Here is a 19,913-nt window from a genome sequence, read left to right on the forward strand (position 1 = left end):
GCGGCTGCTGCCACAAATCACAAGGGGATGGGTGGGCAGACACTGAGGGGAGAAAATAAAAACAATAAACGGAACTACCTTCAGGGACGCCGCAGCCTCGTTCGTTGCTCCTCTTCTTGTCGACGTGGTGTCCCAGCGTATGCTGGGACACCAACACAGGCTCCCCAGCAATCCTGCTGCTGCTTACATGCTAAACATAGGATGTAAGTAGAGTCAGAGTTGGTCTGAGCGGCAGTCACTGGCGCTCAGACACAAACCTGGGGTCTGTGCTGTTTTTCCAGCTCGGATGTATATACAGCCAGGCTGGAGAAACCTAAGTGCACATGTGTATGGCCGGCTCAGACGGCCAACCAAACACACATCCGCACTTAGGTGCACTCTCCTCCTATCTCTCGTGGACCAGCCCCGCCTCTCTCTGCACTGCTGTGCCAGAAGCTGAAAAATAAAACAATAGAAAATTATTGTTTTATTTTTCTGCTTATGGCTCAGCAAGTGGGGCACCGCTCCTTCGCCATAGCAAAGGAGCCACCCCTGATGGCATGGTGAGCATAAGAATTGATGGATTAAACCCAGATCTGTGACTGGGGGTGAATGTTTGATTGGTTCCACATTCCATCCATCATTTGTATTTGTTTGCTTTTGTCAATATTCACAGCTCACACCTGTGTTGTTTATAGTCACAGCTCACACTTGAGTTAATATTCACAGCTTGCACTTGTGTTGTCAATATTCACAGCTCACACCTGTGTTAATATTCACAGCTCACACTTGTGTTGTTAATATTCACAGCTCACACCTGTGTTAATATTCACAGCTCACACCTGTGTTGTTGATATTCACAGCTCGCACTTGTGTTTGTTAATATTCACAGCTCACACCTGTGTTGTTGATATTCACAGCTCGCACTTGTGTTTGTTAATATTCACAGCTCACATTTGTTGTGTTGTTTATATTCACAGCTCACACTTGTGCTAATATTCACAGCTCGCACTTGTGTTGTCAATATTCACAGCTCACACCTGTGTTAATATTCACAGCTCACACCTGTGTTGTTGATATTCACAGCTCACACTTGTGCTGTCCCTGATGTCACAGGAGGGTGCGTGACGTCACTTCCTGTGACATCATCCCCGGCCTTGAGACCCGAGCAGAATGCGAACCCCCTCCCCAAAGGACCAAGCTCACCTGGTCGGGCTGCGGCGTCGGCATCGCTGGCTCGACCTCGGGGGCTTGGCTTCACTGGTCTCCGAGGCGCCGGTGTAGGGCCGGGTTTCGGCCGCACTGACCCTGAGAACCGCGGGACAAGGACCAGAGGATACACCGGCAAACACCCCTCTCGGTGCTAGACGCGCTGTCGGTCAACTGCGCATGCGCGTACCGCACCTTCTGGGCATGCTCATAACAAAGAGCACGACATACCCCTCATTATACTGCGCATGTACAGAAGACGCATGCTCAGAACTAGTACACTAGTGTCCCATCCTAGCCAGACTACCCTGTACTGCGCATGCTACAACCAAGTGTACTCTCTAGTGCGCATGTACAGAGGACGTCCGCTCCCTAACGCGCACTCTCAGAACAGGTATACTAGTCTCTAGGACTACGTTGTACTGCGCATGCCCAGAGCACGAGACTCTCCTTGCCGGAGCAGAGATGGCCGGAGGTGTCAGAGCTTTACAAGAGAGCCAAAGACATGAGAGTCACAGCACAGGCACCCGGGGGCAAGGCACAGTGGGCTGGACGCCCCCAGAGCAGAGCACTTAGAAATGTGTGTGGGAGCTGTTACCCTGTTTGTAGGAAAGTACCTTTATTGGCATATAACCCCCCCCACCCCAATTTCTGCCTATATGTCAGGGTGTTTGTCACTGTCTCACTGGGATCCTGATAGCCAGGGCTCAGTGCTCATAGTGAAAACCCCATGTTTTCAGTGTGTTTGTTATGTGTCACTGGGACCCTGCTAGTCAGGACCCCAGTGCTCATAAGGTTGTGGCCTATATGTATGTGTTCCCTGTGTGGTGTCTAACTGTCTCACTGAGGCTCTGCTAACCAGAACCTCAGTGGTTATGCTCTCTCTTTACAAATTGTCACTAACAGGCTAGTGACCAATTTCACCAATTCTCATTGGCATACTGGAACACCCTTATAATTCCCTAGTATATGGTACTGAGGTACCCAGGGTATTGGGGCTCCAGGAGATCCCTATGGGCTGCAGCATTTATTTTGCCACCCATAGGGAGCTCTGACAATTCTTACACAGGCCTGCCACTGCAGCCTGAGTGAAATAACGTCCACGTTATTTCACAGCCATTTACCACTGCACTTAACTAACTTATAAGTCACCTATATGTCTAACCTTTACCTGGTAAAGGTTGGGTGCTAGGTTACTTAGTGTGAGGGCACCCTGGCACTAGCCAAAGTGCTCCCACATTGTTCAGGGCAAATTCCCCGGACTGTGTGAGTGCGGGGACACCATTACATGTGTGCACTACATATAGGTCACTACCTATATGTAGCTTCACAATGGTAACTCCGAATATGGCCATGTAACATGTCTAAGATCATGGAATTGTCCCCATTCCAAATCTGGCATTGAAGGGAAAAATCCCATGCATCCTGGTGGCTCTACCATGGATCCCCAGCACTGCCAAACCAGCTTTCTGAGATTTCCATTGCAGCTCCAGCTGCTGCCACCTCACACACTGGTTTGTGCCCTCCCGGGGTCTGAGCAACTCAGTCCCAGGAAGGCAGAACAATGCATTTTCTTTGGGAGGAGGGTGTTACACCCTCTCCCTTTGGAAACAGATGTTACAGGCTTGGGAGGGGTAGCCTCCCCCAGCCTCTGGAAATGCTTTGAAGGGCACAGATGGTGCCCTCCTTGAGTAAGCCACTCTACACTAGTTCAGGGAGCCCGCACTCCCTGCTGTGGTGCAAAACTGGTCAAAGGAAAGGGGAGTGACCACTCCCCTGTCCATCACCACCCCAGGGGTGGTGCCCAGAGCTCATCCAGTGTGTCCCTGGCATTAGCCATCTTGGATTCCAAGGTGTAGGGACACTCTGGAGACCTCTGAGTGGCCAGTGCGAGCCGGGGACATCAGAGACCCCTCCTGATAGGTGCATACCTGGTTAGGTAGCCAATCTCCCTCTCAGGGATATTTAAGGTCTCTCTTCTGGGTGTTTCCTTAGATTCAGCTTGCAAAACTCCTCCAGGAATCCTCTGCTTCTGACTGTCAGGTCAACCGCAGACTGCTCCAGGAACTACCGTAACTACAACAAAGACCTGCAACTGCAGCTCCAGCCAGCATTTGCAACAGTTTCCAAGGTGTGCACGCTCTGAGGACTCCCTGTCTTCACCCTGCACCAGAAGAACTGAAGGAATCTCCCATGCAGTGACGGAGTCACTTCCCTGCTTCTGCAGGCACCCTTCTGCAACGACGACCAGTTCTCTGGGACTCCTCTCCTGACGATGAGCATGCTCCCTTGAACACAGGTGGTGGACCAACATGACCCAGACTGTCCTAAGGTCCAGCTGTCCAACTTTGTTGGAGGTAAGAGCTTGCCTTCCCGGTTTGCAACAGTACCCCTGTGCACCGCGTCTTCTCCAGCTCCTTGGGCTTATGTGCACTTCTTCCAAGAATCCTTCATGCACACTGTAGCCCAGGTCCCCAGCGCTCCATCCTATGACGCACAACTCACTGAGTTGTTCTCCGTAGTGGGACCTTCTTTTGTTGTGCAGCACCAACCGCACTTTGCATCTTCTTTGTCCCCGTGTCCTGGGACTCCCGTGGGTGCTGCCTGGTCTTTTGTGGACTCTCTCCCGTGTTGAGAGCCCCCTCTGCCTCCTCAATCTGAGTTGAGGCCCCCAGGTCCCTCTTGGGTCCAGGCAGCACCATTTTGACACAAGCCGCAGCCTTGCTTGGACCAAGGCTTGTTGGCCAAATCCAGCGACGCAAACATCCTGCATCCAAAATCTTGATGTGGGACATCTCTTGCACCATGCAGGAACCCACAGCCATCTTTTTTGGTGTTCTCCTGCAGACTTCTTCTAACCGGAGAATCCATTTTTGCACCATCTTCTAGGTTGGCAGGGGCTCCTGTCCTTGGAATCTTCTGCGACTTCTGGACTAGGTCTCCTCTCTTCACAGGTCTTCAGGTCCAGGAATCCACCATTTGTTGATTGCAGTCTTGCTTGGTTCTTGCAATACCTCTGATCACAACTTGTAGTGTACCCTGAGGAAACTTACAGTACTTTACTCCTACTTTCCTAGGCTCTGGGGTGGAGTATTTTACTTACCTTTGGTGTTTTCTTACACTCCCAGCACCCCTGTACACACTAGACTTACCTAGAGGAGAATTCGTGATTCGCATTCCACTTTCTTAGTATATGGTTCGTGGTGCCCTAAGGCCTATTGAATTCTATTTTATTTTCTACTGTTTGCACTATTCTATGACTATTTACTCACCTGCTTTTGGTCTCTAGAGTGTATATTGTGTATAATAATTACCTTCAGAAGGGGTATTGCCTCCAAGATATTTTTGGCCTTGTGTCACTAAAATAAAGGGCCGTATTTATACTTTTTTTAGCGCCGCATTTGCGCCGCTTTTTGACGCAAAACGGCGCAAACCTACAAAATACAATGGTATTTTGCAAGTTTGCGCCGTTTTTGCGTAAAAAAACTACGCAAATGCGGCGCAAAAAAAGTATAAATACGGGCCAAAGTACCTTTATTTTTGGTAACACTGAGTATTGTCTTTTATTGTGTATAAGTACTGTGTAACTATAGTGGTATTGCAGGAGCAGTGCGTGTCTCCTAGTTCAGCCTAAGCTGCTCTGCTACAGTTACCTCTAGACAGCCTAAGCTGCTAGAATACGGACTACAGTTCACTAATAAGGGATAACTGGACCTGGTATGAACCTTAGGTACCCACTACAAACTAGGCCAGCCTCCTTCACTGTTCAAGTGTCCAAACTGGAGCTGTCACCCCAAGTGTCCAAATGGGATGTGTCACCCTAAGTGTCCAAATGGGCGGTGTCACCCTAAGTGTTCAAATGGGCGGTGTCATCCTAAGTGTTCAAACGGGAGGTGTCACCCTAAGTGTCCAAACAGAAGGTGACACCCTAAGCCTTCACGTGTTCAAAAAGGGGATCTTTCACCCTAAGTGTCCAAACGCAAGGTGTCACCCTAAGTGTTCAGGTGTTCAAATGGGAGGTGTCACCCCAAGTGTTCAGGTGTTCAAATGTAAGGTGTCCCCCCAAGTGTTCAGGTGTTCAAACGTGAGGTGTCACCCTAACTATCCAAGCGGGAGGTGTCAACCGAAGTGTTCAAATGGGATCTGTCACCCTAATTGTTCAAACGGGATCTGTCACCCTAAGTGTTCAAATGGGATGTGTCACCCTAAGTGTCCAAATAGGAGATGACCCCCCCCCCACCAAGTGCCCAAACGCAATCTGTCACACTAAGTGTTCAAATGGGAGGTGTCACCCTAAGTGTTCAGGTGGTCAAACAGGATCTGTCACCCTAAGTGTCCAAATGAGATCTGTCACCCCAACTGTTCAAACAGGAGGTGTCATCCTAACTGACAGGAGGTGTCACCTTAACTGTCCAAATGGGAAGTGCCACCCTAAGTGTTCAAAAGGGAGGTGTCACCTTAACTGTCCAAATGGGAAGTGCCACCCTAAGTGTTCAAAAGGGAAGTGTCACTAACTGTCCAAACAAGAGGTGTCACCCTAACTGTTCAAACGGGAGATGTCACCCTAAGTGTCCAAACATCAGGTGTCACACTAAGGTGGTCATTCTGACCTCGGCGGTAAAAGGCGCCTACCGCCGGTCAGAAATCCTCCATAATCCCGCCGCGGTCGCGGAAACCCGCCACGGTCATTCTGACCCGCAGAAGGCAAACCTCCGAAAATCCGACAGCCACAACAGACCGCCAGACCAGCGGTCGGTGGAAAAGTGGAGGTGACAAAACCTCCACCGTCACGCCAACAGAAATACGCCCATGCCATTACGACCCACGAATCCACGCGGCGGTCTTTCAAACGCGGTATTCCATTGGCGGGACACACCGCCGCGGTCAGAATACACACAAACGAACAAAACTCAGCCACATTGGCCGATTTGAATACCACACACCTGATACACATACACACACCACTCCCACACACACAATACAATATAAAACACACACCCACATCACCCACAAACCCCTACGACCAAAAATTCTGAAAGAAGGCCAGAGCGAGACACCACCATCCACAAACTAGCAGCCACAGCCACTCAACACCATCACCCACACACTATCCACACACAAAACAACACACACCACCACACTCAACACACTTAACTACACATACTCCACCCCACACATCATACACACCACCCCATGGCACCCCAAAGACAGCCCGCTTCTCAGACGAAGAACTCAGGGTCATGGTGGAGGAAATCGTTCGGGTAGAGCCCCAGCTGTTCGGCACACAGGTCCAATACACCAGCATTGCCCGGAGGACGGAGCTATGGCAGAGGATTGTCGACAGGGTCAACGCTGTGGGACAGCACCCCAGAAATCGGGAAGACATCAGGAAGCGATGGAACGACCTACGGGGGAAGGTGCGTTCCATGGTATCCAGGCACAACATCGCCGTGCAGAAGACTGGCGGAGGACCCCCACCTCAACCCCCACAATTTACAACGTGGGAGGAGGAAGTCTTGAACATCCTGCATCCTGACGGCCTCGCAGGAGTCGGCGGAGGAATGGATACTGGTAAGTTGAAGCTTCACTACTGCTTCCCCCCCACCTGCATGCCAAATCATACCCCAACCCTCACCCCCATCCTCGAACCCCACCCTCACCCCCACCACCATCCTCACCCCCACCCTCACCCCCACCACCATCCTCACCCCCATCCCCAGCACACCTATTCCCTGCCAATGTCTCACCATCACAACCCACACATCCAAAAACCTAGGCCTGCATGTGTCCACTAAGCATGGACACCCATCACCAAAGCATGCCCAATGCATATACACATCCCCCCCACAAGCCACCCTCACCAAAGCCCCCACACACGAATGCCAGCACTTGGGGACACGGGAACCCACAGATACACCCATATGCCACACATTGAAACTATAACCATACCTCTATACCCCTGCAGGACCCGACCGTCAACACACCGCCGCGGAGGGCCCAGAATTCTCCACACCCCCCACCCAAGAGGCCGTCAGCGATGACAGCAGCTCTGTCGACCTGGACACCGATGACCAGCCCGGACCATCGGGGACCTCTGGACAGTCGGTTCCCCTCACACAGGCCCAGGCCACTACAGACCCAAACCCCTCTGGGAACACCAGCACAGCTCCCACCCAGCGGGCCCATGCCTCTGTCTCCAGGGCGCGTCAATCTGCGGTGTGTCTACCACTACAGGGCACCCAGGATAACCCACCACCCCAACAACAACAGGGACCTGGGGGCAGTGGTAGTGGGCACACCGGCCAGGGGGCAGAGGCCCAGGGAAACAGGGCAACTCGGAGGGCAGCTGTGCGACAGGGGGGGGACGGGCCCAGGGAACCCACTCTCCACGAGGCCCTCACCACCATCATGGGAGCATACAACCGCTCCCAGGAGACGATGGCGACGGTACTGGCCCGGTTCCAGGAGATCCAGGTACTGCAGGAGGAACACTATCGGGGGTACAGGGAGGACATCAGAGCCCTCACCTCCACCCTGGTTACCATGGTAGGGCTGCTGCAGGACCTCATCAACACCAGGACGGACACTCAACAACACCCAAGGGCCCCTGCCACTAGCCTGGACCAAGAACAGCCAACCACCTCCGCCGGCGCTAGTGGACAGGAGGCCCCCGCACAGCAGCAGCCCACCAGACCCCCACCTCCTGCAGGAGAAGAACCACCCCGCAAGAGGGCCCTGAGATCTCGCAAGAAGACAGAGTAGGATGTCAAGACCCCCGCCAGCAAAGGATACCACCTGATGTCATCCCACTGTCCCACATTGTCACCCTGTCCATCCTTGAACTGCCCATGCTCCATCTCTCCACAGGCCTCTGGACAATGCACCTGTGTGACTGTTACTCTGGACTCTGCCATGGACATTCCTTCACCATAGCCCCCACCCACTTGAAACCACCCATCCCATTTTGAGCACTTAAATAAACACCTATTTTGCACAAAACTATCTGGAGTCTGGCTGTGATTTCAAAATATTGTAATTGACATGACAGTGCAAATATGTCCTTGTACATAGTGAAGTCAACAAACAGCTGCCACAAAGCTGTAGTCCATGGGGAAACGAAGCACAGGACTCGTAGTGGGGACCCCAGATCTGAAATAGGGAGGGAAAAGCCACAACTCAGTCATCATACACTGGGGCAAATAGACAGGCAGCAGAGATGCAGGAGAGTAGTTCACATTTACTAAATTATCTTTGAATTGTTACCTGTGTCCTATTGGAAGTACTGTTCAATGATTCTGTCCCTGTTGTCTGTTTCAGCCCCGTCGTCTTCCTCCTCGTCACTCTCCTCAGGTTCCACCGCTGCCACAACACCACCGTCTCGACCATCCTCCTGCAGGAAAGGCACCTGGCGGCGCAAAGCCAGGTTGTGAAGCATGCAGCAGGCCACGATGATGTGACACACCTTCTTAGGTGAGTACATTAGGGATCCACCTGTCATATGCAGGCACCGAAACCTGGCCTTTAGGAGGCCAAAGGTGCGTTCGATCACCCTCCTAGTACGCCCATGGGCCTCATTGTACCGTTCCTCTGCCCTGGTCCGGGGATTCCTTACTGGGGTCAGTAGCCACGACAGGTTGGGGTACCCAGAGTCCCCCAATAGCCATACACGGTGTCTCTCTAGCTGTTCCATCACGTAAGGGATGCTGCTATTCCTCAGGATGTAGGCGTCATGCACTGACCCTGGGAATTTGGCATTTACATGCGAGATGTACTGGTCAGCCAAACACACCACCTGGATGTTCATTGAATGGTAACTTTTTCTGTTCCTGTACACCTGCTCCCTGTCTCTTGGGGGAACCAAAGCCACATGGGTCCCATCAATGGCACCAATGACGTTGGGAATATGTCCAAGGGTGTAGAAATCACCCTTCACTGCAGCCAATTCGCCCACCTCAGGGAAAATGATGTAGCTCCTCACGTATTTCATCAGGGCAGACAACACTCTGGATAACACCTTCGAAAACATGGGCTGAGACATCCCAGAAGCAATTCCCACTGTTGTCTGAAATGACCCACTTGCCAAGAAATGGAGTACTGACAGGACCTGCACCAGAGGGGGAATCCCTGTGGGTTGGCGGATGGGGGACATCAGGTCGGGCTCCAGCTGGGCACACAGTTCATGTATAGTGGCACGGTTAAGACGGTAGGTCAGGATAATGTGGCGTTCTTCCATTGTCGACAGGTCCACCAGCGGTCGGTACACGGGAGGATTCATCCGTCTCCTCGCCAAACCCAGCGGACGGTGCCTAGGAAGGACAACATGGAGCACACAGTCAAGCAACCCACAGGTACGTACTCACAGCTAGCACAGTAAACGATTCTCTATGCAGTGAATGGCGTGTCTGAGTGGCTATGCAAGGCCTAGGCCTGTGTGACGCAGTTGAAATTGAGCCATGTGGACCCTCGAAATGGCGGCTGCCTGACCTGTGAAGTGTGACAATGGGATGTGAGGTCAATGCGCTGGCGTGGCACACCGCGGCGGGCGGCGGGCGAAGACCGCGGCGCGAAGCTGCATTGGTTAACATTGAAGCCTATGGGTTTCAGGAGCCAATGGCGAAGGGTGCCGGCGGTGGCGGTACGCACCGCCGCGGTACGCACCGCCGCGGACGTGACCGCCATTTTCTATCTACTTATCCACTTGCGACTTGAACTTTCACAGGAGAGGACCTATACTGCAAGTGTTGCTGTGACCTCGGTCTGGAAGGGACAATGGCTGCTGCGCCTGGGGAAAGGGCCCCTGCCTTCACTGGAGAGGAGTTGGAGAAACTTGTGGATGGGGTCCTCCCCCAGTATGCGCTACTCTACGGTCCTCCAGACCAACAAGTGAGTTTAATTCAATCTGGATTTGGGGCCACTGGCTGGCTTGGGGGCCTGGCGGGGGGCCTGGCGGGGATGGGGGGGCATGTTGGGGCTGGCGGGGGGCCTGGCGAGGATGGGGGGGCATGTTGGGCCTGGTGGGGGGCATGGCGGGGGGCCTGGCGGGGATGGGGGGCGTTGGGCCTGGCTTGGGGGCCTGGCGGGGGGCCTGGCGGGGATGGGGGGGCATGTTGGGGCTGGCGGGGGGCCTGGCGGGGATGGGGGGGCATGTTGGGCCTGGTGGGGGGCATGGCGGGGGGCCTGGCGGGGATGGGGGGGCATGTTGGGGCTGGCGGGGGGCCTGGCGGGGATGGGGGGCATGTTGGGGCTGGCGGGGGGCCTGGCGGGGATGGGGGGGCATGTTGGGCCTGGTGGGGGGCATGGCGGGGGGCCTGGCGGGGATGGGGGGCATGTTGGGGCTGGCGGGGGGCCTGGCGGGGATGGGGGGGCATGTTGGGGCTGGCGGGGGGCCTGGCGGGGATGGGGGGGCATGTTGGGCCTGGTGGGGGGCATGGCGGGGGGCCTGGCGGGGATGGGGGGCGTTGGGCCTGGCTTGGGGGCCTGGCGGGGGGCCTGGCGGGGATGGGGGGGCATGTTGGGGCATGGCGGGGGGCCTGGCGGGGATGGGGGGCGTTGGGCCACTGGCAACGAAAATGCAGACAAACTTGAACGTGGTATTTCTCCCTCCCTGTACGTGTCACATAGGTCCGCGCCCATGAGAAGATCGGGATTTGGCGTGCCATCGCCAAGGAAGTCCGGACCCTGGGGGTCCACCATCGACGGGGCACCCACTGCCGCAAGAGGTGGGAGGACATCCGCCGCGGGACCAAGAAGACCGCCGAGTCTCTGCTGGGGATGGCCTCCCAACGTAGGCGGGGTGCCTGCCGTCAACTGACCCCCCTGATGTTCCGGATCCTGGCGGTGGCCTACCCTGATTTGGATGGGCGCGTGAGGGCAGCACAGCAGACACAAGGGGGTGAGTACAAGCATTATCTACTCTGTTGTCGCGCAGTGGAGGTGTCTGGGTGGGGGAGGAGGGCTGTGGGTCCCCCTAGGCCAGGGCGATATCTGTAGGCTGGGCACCCCCGTAAGCCCCTGTGTCCCCAGCCACCACCCTCAGTAGTTTGTCAGTACAGCCATCCCTGGGCCGTGTCATCCATGGGTGCAGTTGTCAACTCTAGGCGTGTAGGGCATGTTCCACGGAATGCGTAGCGGACCCCAAGTGCGCAACTTAGTGCAGGGGGCATCTGTGTCTGTCATGTCCGCTAACTGTACCGGAGATCCATGTACTCAATATCCCTTTATTTCTCTCTCCCCCCCCCCCTTTTTGTTTGTCTTTCTGTGCTTGTGTGCATCAGCATCATCAGGCGGAGGAGAAGTGGCATCGGGGCAGGAGGGAGCTGCATCTCACATGGCCCAGGAGGGCCATGCCACAGAGTCAGACTGGACCAGTGAGACGGAGGGCGAGGGGAGCTCCACAACGGGACGACTGGACCCTGCAGCGACACGGACACGTCCTCGGAAGGGAGCTCCCTTGCGGGGGTGGCACCATCCGTGCCCCCCGCCATTACAGGTACAGCCGCCACCCAGCGCACCATCTCCGCCCTCCCAGCAGCCCCTCAGCGTTCGCCCCGTGCCCGCTCTGCCAGGAAGCCGGGCATCTCCTTCGCCCCAGGCACCTCAGGCCCTGCCCCTGTTACCCCCGCTGCCCTCAGTGAGGAGGTCATTGACCTCCTCCGAACGCTCATTGTTGGGCAGACTACCCTTTTGAATGCCATCCAGGGGGTGGAGAGGGAGGTTCATCGCAGCAATGCGTACCTGGAGGGCATTCATTCGGGTCAGGCTGCCCATCAGCGATCGTTCCAGGCTCTGGCCTCAGCACTGACGGCAGCCATTGTCCCTGTCTCCTGCCTCCCTCTACTAACTCCCTCCTCCCAGTCTCCTGTTCCTCTGCCTGTCCCACCCACACCATCAGACCAGCCTGCACACACCTCAACACCCAAGAGAAGCTCATCCAAACATAAGCACCACAGATCACGCAGACATTCACACACGCAACATTCCGATGCAGACATGCCAACAGTCACTACCACCTCTGTGACCCCCACCTCCTCGTCTCCCTCCTCCCTCCCTGTGACGTCTACACTCACACCTCCATTCACCTCACCATCAGCCAGTGTTTCCATCACCAGCACACCCTCCACTCCAGTCCGCACACGTGCAGTCACCACCCCCACTGCCATTTACACGTCCCCTGTGTCCTCTCCCACTGTGTCTGTCACCCCCTCTTCCACACCACACAAACGCAGCCACCCACCCACCCAACAGCCATCCACCTCACGACAGCCTATCCCTCCTGCACCTGCACCCAAAGACAGCAAACGTGACTCACCTACAACCACATCCTCTCCCTCCACTCCCATTCCCACTGTACCTACCACTCTCCATTGTCCCAAGAAACTCTTCCTCGCCACTTCTAACTTCTTTCCTGACCCTGAGCCCCCCCTCCTTCTCGTCGGGGTAAGAAGAGCACCTCAGCCACCACCAGCCCTGCAGCCCCCTTGACAAGGGTGCAGGGGTATTGGAGCCCACCAGCCCGCATGTCTGGATCTTCGCCCAGCAGCAAGGGGACAGCCAGCCCACCCCCTGGGAAGAGGAGCAGAAGGCGGAAGGGGCGCCGCAGGAGCCCGGCTTCTACATCCCCCCCGGACACCACCCAGAGACAGTCACCAGCCACAGCTCCAAAGGGAGGAAAGGGCCACAGACTCCCGACTAAGGAGGGCAAGGGCAGCAAGTCGGAGAGGTCAGGCTGCAGGCCTGCTGCCCAGGAGGAGCCCACCACCCCCATAGCCGCTGCCCAGGGAGGACCCAGCCCAGCTGGCCAGGAGGGCCCCACCACCCACAGCCCAGGTGGGCATTGAAGGAGCACCATCCCCGCTGCCCAGGAGGGCACCACCAGGCAATGAGCAGTTGGCCATAGACCGGCCGCCGTCTCAAGCCCCGCTGAACTGGGCCCCGCCGTCTCAAGCACCGCTGAACTGGGCCCCGCCGTCTCAAGCACCGCTGAACTGGGCCCCGCCGTCTCAAGCACCGCTGAACTGGGCCCCGCCGTCTCAAGAACCGCTGAACTGGGCCCCGCCGTCTCAAGCACCGCTCCGCTGGGCCCCGCCGTCTCAAGCACCGCTGAACTGGGCCCCGCCGTCTCAAGAACCGCTGAACTGGGCCCCGCCGTCTCAAGCACCGCTCCGCTGGGCCCCGCCGTCTCAAGCACCGCTGAACTGGGCCCCGCCGTCTCAAGCACCGCTCCGCTGGGCCCCGCCGTCTCAAGCACCGCTGAACTGGGCCCCGCTGTCTCAAGAACCGCTGAACTGGGCCCCGCCGTCTCAAGCACCGCTCCGCTGGGCCCCGCCGTCTCAAGCACCGCTGAACTGGGCCCCGCCGTCTCAAGAACCGCTGAACTGGGCCCCGCCGTCTCAAGCACCGCTCCGCTGGGCCCCGCCGTCTCAAGCACCGCTGAACTGGGCCCCGCCGTCTCAAGAACCGCTGAACTGGGCCCCGCCGTCTCAAGCACCGCTCCGCTGGGCCCCGCCGTCTCAAGCACCGCTGAACTGGGCCCCGCCGTCTCAAGAACCGCTCCGCTGGGCCCCGCCGTCTCAAGCACCGCTCCGCTGGGCCCCGCCGTCTCAAGCACCGCTGAACTGGGCCCGCCGTCTCCAGCACTGCTCCGCTGGGCCCCGCCGTCTCAAGCACCGCTGAACTGGGCCCCGCCGTCTCAAGAACCGCTGAACTGGGCCCCGCCGTCTCAAGCACCGCTCCGCTGGGCCCCGCCGTCTCAAGCACCGCTGAACTGGGCCCGCCGTCTCAAGAACCGCTGAACTGGGCCCCGCCGTCTCAAGCACCGCTCCGCTGGGCCCCGCCGTCTCAGGCCACCCACTGTATGGACTGTATGGACTGTGGCTTTGCACTCCCCAGGATGGCCCAGTGGGCAGGCCACCCACTGTATGGTCTGTATGGACTGTGGCTTTGCACTCCCCAGGATGGCCCAGTGGGCAGGCCACCCACTGTATGGACTGTATGGACTGTGGCTTTGCACTCCCCAGGATGGCCCAGTGGGCAGGCCACCCACTGTATGGACTGTATGGACTGTGGCTTTGCACTCCCCAGGATGGCCCAGTGGGCAGGCCACCCACTGTATGGACTGTATGGACTGTGGCTTTGCACTCCCCAGGATGGGCCAGTGGTCATGGAGTCCCCTCGTGGATCTGGCGTCGTGTACTCAAGTGGCTGAGGTGCCCCCCCTTCCCTTCCCCCTGAGGTGCCTGTCCTATTTTCTTTCTGATGCCCCTGCAGTGTTCTCTCCGTGGAGTTCTTGTCGTGGGACTGGGCCTTGCCCCTTTGCACAGGACCCCTGTGGTCCACGGACAGTGGTTGGACTACATTTAGTAGCTGTATATATTTTGTACATAGTTTATTTATTTATTGGGATTACTGGTGTCCATATTTCAATATATCTGCCCGTTTATGATCTCTTCTTTTGGTCTTTGCATTATTTCGGAGGGGGGGGTTTGTGGGTTGTGACAGTGATCTGTGGGAATGCATTGATGTGTGTGTTGTAGTGGGTATGGGTGGGTGGGTGTGTGCCGGTAATCTTTTCCCTCCCCTGTGTCGTAGGTGCAGTACTCACCGATGTCTTCCGCGCCGCCGGGCGTGCTCCTGGTACAGGAGCAGGTATAGGAGTGCGGGGATGACCTGCAACTCGGGTTCCATACTGCCGGAATCTCGCGTGGAGTGCGTAGAGGTGAGCGTTTTCCCGTTCGTAGTCTGTTTCCGCCGTGTTTTTATCGGCGGTGCTCCCGCCCAGGAAAAGGTGGCGGATTGGTGGGTCGTGATAGGGTGGGCGGTACATTGTCTGCCGCCTGGCTGTTGGCGGGGACCGCCGCGCTGTTTGTTTGTGCCGCCATGGCGGTCGGAGTGTTAATGCGGCGGGTTGTGTTGGCGGTTCCCGCCAGGGTCAGAATTGCATATTTTGGACCGCCGGCCTGTTGGCGGCTTGGCCGCCGCATTATCACCGACCGCCAGGGTCAGAATGAGGGCCTAAGTGTCTTTGGAAAAGAAGAGCTTTAAAATCTTTTTTTTTTAAAGATAACATGATGTGATCAGGAGAGGGTCGTCGGGAGAGGGTTCTAAATTCTTGTAGCTCTTTCAGAGGATTGTTTCATCCAAAGCTTCCAATGAAATCAATCAATCAGTGTATTTGTAGAGCGCACTACCCACCCTTAAGGGTCTCAAGGCGCTGAGGGCAGGGGGGGTGCTGCTACTGCTCAAATAGCCAGGTTTTAAGGCGCTTCCTGAAAGTCAGCACGTCTTCGGTCTGTTGTAGGGGCAAAGGAAGGGTGTTCCAGGTCTTGGCGGCGAGGTGGGAGAAGGATCCGCCTCCGGTAGTCACTCTTCGATGCGGGGGACGGTGGCGAGAGCGAGGTCGGCTAAGCGGAGTTGGCGGGATGCGGTGTAGAAGGTGAGTCGTCTGTTGAGGTAGGCTGCACGGGTGTTGTGGAGCGCCTTGTGTGCATGGGTGAGGAGCTTGAAGGTTATCCTTTAGTTGACAGTGAGCCAGTGTAGGTCTCTCAGATGGGGAGTGATGTGGCTGTGGCGGGGAGCATCGAGGATCAGGCGTGAGGATGCGTTTTGTATGCGTTGCAGTCGTTTGAGGAGTTTGGCTGTGGCTCCTGCGTAGAGGGCGTTTCTGTAGTCAAGTTTGCTGCTGACGAGGGCTTGGGTGACTGTTCTTCTTGTATCCGTGGGGATCCATCTCTAGATCTTGTGGAGCATGCGGAGGGTGTTGAAGCAGGATGAGGAGACGGCGCTGGCTTGCTTGGTCATGGAGAGTGTTGAGTCGAGGATGACGCCCAGGTTGCTTGCGTGGTCGGTGGGTGTCGGGGCTGCTCCCAGAGCGGTCGGCCACCAGGAGTCGTCCCAGGCTGAGGGGTTGGTGCTGAGGATGAGGACCTCCGTCTTCTCCGAGTTCAACCTCAGTTTGCTGTTCCTCATCCATTCAGCAACGGCCTTCATTCCTTCGTGGAGGTTGGATTTGTCAGTGAGGGGGTCCTTGGTGAGGGAGAGGATCAGTTGGGTTTCGTCGGCATAGGAGATGATGTTGAGGTTGTATAGCCGGGCAACGTGGGCGAGTGGGGCCATGTAGACGTTGAATAGTGTAGGGCTGAGGGGTGATCCTTGGGGGACGCCGCAGATGATCTTGAAGGCTTTGGATCAGAAAGGGGGGAGGCGGACGCTCTGGGTTCTGCCGGAGAGGAAGGAGGTGGTCCACTCCAGAGCTTTGTCCCGGATCCCTGCGTTGTGGAGCCGTGTGCGTAGGATGCAGTGGCAGACGGTGTTGAAGGCAGCTGAGAGGTCCAGGAGGATGAGGGCCGCGGTTTCGCCGTTGTCAAGCAGGGCCCTGATGTCGTCAGTGGCGGCGATGAGGGCGGTTTCGGTACTGTGGTTTCTGCAGAACCCTGACTGGGATGGGTCCAGGATGTTGTTTTTTTCGAGGTAGTGGGTCAGTTGTCTGTTGACGATCTTCTTGATGACCTTGGCCGGGAATGGGAGCAGGGAGATGGGACAGAAATTCTTGAGGTATCTCGGGTCCGCCATGGGTTTCTTGAGTAGGGGTTTGATCTCAGCATGCTTCCAGCTCTCGGGGTAGGTCGCAGTCTCGAAGGAGATGTTGATGACTTTACGGAGGTGGGGTGCGATGGTGGCGCTTGCTTTGTTAAAGATGTGGTGTAGGCATGGGTCTGACGGAGATCCAGAGTGGATAGTGCTCATGGTTTTGATTGTGTCGTCTTCGTCCACGTTGGCCCAGACGAGCAGGGGGTCGTAGTTGAAGGTGGGTGGAGAGTCTGAGGAGTCGGTGTTTGGTGGGGTGGTCTGGCTGTTGAAGCTGTCATAGATGTCTGTGATCTTGTGGTGGAAGAAGGCGGCAAGGGAGTTGCATAGGTATGTGATGGTGGGATGTCGTTTGTGCTGGAGCTGGGGTTGGAGAGTTCCTTCACGATGTTGAAGAGCTCCTTGCTGTTGTGTGCGTTGCTGTCCAGGTGGTCTTTGAATGAGGTTTTCTTGGCAGATCTGATGAGGTGATGGTGATTGCAGATGGCTCTCTTGAAGGCAGCAGGGTTGTCCGGTGTCTGTTCGTGGAGCCACTTTCTTTCCAGTTTCCGGCAGGTTTGCTTGGAGACTCGAAGGTCCGAGGTGAACCAGCTGGCTCTCTTGTTGGTACCTCTATTGGAAGGTTTATTGAGGGGGCGAGAGTGTTGGCGCAAATGTCGATCCAGCATCAGATGTTGCAGGCTGCGAGGTCGGGATTGGTGGGTTCGGTGGGTGGTTTTCGGGCGAGGCTGGTGTTCAGCTGGTCTTGGCTGACTTTGCTCCAGTTGCGGCGCGGGATCTGTTGGGTGCGGTGGTGCGTGGTGGGTTTCTGGAAGGTGAAGTGGATGCAGCGGTGGTCGGTCCATGGGAGTTCGGTGGTGTGGCTGAGGGTGACGTGGGGGCTAGCGGAGAAGATGAGGTCCAGCGTGTGGCCAGCAGAGTGTGTTGGAGTAGTGATGAGTTGTCTGAGTCCGAGGGTGGCGAGGTTGTCGATTAGGGGGGTGGAGTTGGGGTCATTGTTATTCTTCAGGTGAAAGTTCAGGTCACCGAGGAGGATGTAGTCAGCAGAGGCTGGGGAGTGCCTGCTGATGAGGTCGGCGAGGGAGTTGCAGAACTGAGGCTGTGGTCCAGGGGGTCTGTAGAGGAGAGTTCCTCTGAGGTTGGTGTTGGGGTTGGAAGTGTAGGTGTTCGGCGGTGCTGAGGGTGTTGTCAATACAGGTCGTGACCCTGATGGGGTTCTTGTGGACGATGGTTATTCCGACTCCGCTTGTGCGATCCCTGCGGGTGATCTTATAGCCATCCGGGATGGCTATTGCTATGTCTGGGGCCGAGGAGGCGTTCATCCAGGTCTTCGTCAGGAAGGCGACGTCCGGGGTGGAGGTGTCGAGCAGGTCCCAGAGTTCGACGGCGTGTTTGTGTGCGGAGCGGGTGTTTAGTAGGATGCATCGGAGGTAGTTGTGGTCTGGCTCGACTGGAGGCTTGGCGATTTGGAGGCTGGTGAAGCTGCAGTTTCGGCAGGTGAAGGGTCCCTGGGTGTGCTTAGGGGAGGCCAGGAAGCAGGCGTGTGCTCATCTGGTGTTGAGTGCAAGGAGGGTGCTGGCGGTGTAGTGGCGTTGGTTGCCATGGCGGTCTTGGGGACCAGGGGTCCTGGCGCTGGGCGCAGTTCGGACGCGGACGGGCTTGCCTTTGGCGTGCCAGTGGTGGGGCCGGGCAGTGGCTGAAATATAAGGGGTGGGGGGAGGGAGGGGCAGCTGGGAGGTGGGAGCTGGGCAGCAAATCGGCAAGCAGGGGGCGGGGCCGCAGGGACGCAGCGGCAGGAAGAGGTAAACGAAGTAGAGGGAGGGGGTGGGGCCACAGGGACGCAGCAGCGGGTAAAACCAGGGCAAAGAGGGAGAAAGAAAAAAACCAAAACCTGGAGCAGCAGCAAAACCGGCACGCCGTGCAGGGGAGCGACCTGCCTGAAAGCAGGGTCAAGGGTCGCTTCCTTTACCGTGCAGCGGTTGCCATATAAGGGGAGGTGGGAGGGAGGAGCAGCTGGGAGGTGGGAGCGGGGCAGCGAATGGGCGAGCGGGGGAGGGGCCCCAGGGACGCAGCAGCGGGAAGAGGTAAACGAAGTAGAGGGAGGGGAGCTTAGACGCAGCGGCGGGAAGAGGTAAACGAAGTAGAGGGAGGGGTGGGCCGCAGGGACGCAGAGGCGGGGAAAACCACAGCAAAGAGGGAGAAAGAAAAAACAAAACCTGGAGCAGCGGCAAAACCGGTACGCGGTGCAGGGGAGCGACCTGCCTGAAAGCAGGGTCAAGGGTCGCTCCCTTGAAAGGTAGGAAAATGAAAGGTAGGGAAAGTTCAAGGTTGATGGAGCGCTTGGCCATTCTCCTCAAATAAGGTATCTGATGGACCGCTATAGGTTGAGGCGAGAGGTGTAGGGAGTTAGCATTAACCAAACAATTCCAAATTAACAGTGTAACACCTTTGGCTACACAACGAGGACCAGGAATCAAGAACAAAGTTAAGGAGTTTTATTACAAGTTAACAGTCAGGTTAATGTAAATCAGTCTCAAATACATGCTGTAGAGATACAAGATCACAACAGGATACCCAAACCTACTGAAGAAGTTTACACGCATAAGCATAAGACAAACCAGAGGTTCATTTGGAGCAATACAGAAGATTAGCAATAAAATGTGGTGCTCAGAAAATAGTCTTCAGCCCTCTCTCCTAAACATGAGTAATATCTAAGGTTATCTATCTTAGGCTCTCAATTAATCAAATCAAAAAAGGTCAGAGAAGTGCTGAAAAAGAGAGAAAAAAATGTGCATGCATATAAAAAGGGAAGGTGTCAGTGTTTCAGAACCTTGTTCAAGAGTCTTCTAGAGTTAGAAAAATAAGGGTTAGCCTTAGCCAAACAGAACAAAAGAATAGCATAGTGGTCTGTACCTCTCAAAGTCCAAAGGGAATCTTCCTAACATTAACTTGTTGAGAACACAAGTTGATACCACACAAATCTTCTAAGGAACAACCCTTCTTCACACCATCAGTGGTTCCATTGTCCTTTCCTTTCTCACATTATGAGCTGCAACATTTGTGGATTCTCCCAGAGCAGTCTGGACAACGACATCAAATCTTGAACTCCTGTTACATTACTGAATAGGCACTGCCACTTAAGC

The 19,913-nt window shown here is 56.0% G+C and overlaps 1 protein-coding gene across 2 annotated transcripts in view; it reads right to left on the minus strand.

The window, feature by feature from the left end:
- Positions 1-1,375, minus strand: part of LOC138303499 (zinc finger protein 75A-like) — a 56,731-nt gene extending 55,356 nt beyond the window's left edge. For both annotated transcript variants that reach the window (XM_069242679.1, XM_069242678.1), the window contains exon 1: positions 1,186-1,375. In XM_069242679.1, coding sequence (XP_069098780.1) covers positions 1,186-1,209 — 24 coding nt within the window. In that variant the 5' untranslated portion in view covers positions 1,210-1,375. The remainder of the gene's footprint in view (positions 1-1,185) is intronic.
- Positions 1,376-19,913: the final 18,538 nt, after the last annotated feature.

This window comes from Pleurodeles waltl, chromosome 7 (assembly GCF_031143425.1).
Source record: "Pleurodeles waltl isolate 20211129_DDA chromosome 7, aPleWal1.hap1.20221129, whole genome shotgun sequence".
In the NCBI taxonomy this organism is placed as follows: Eukaryota; Metazoa; Chordata; class Amphibia; order Caudata; family Salamandridae; genus Pleurodeles; species Pleurodeles waltl.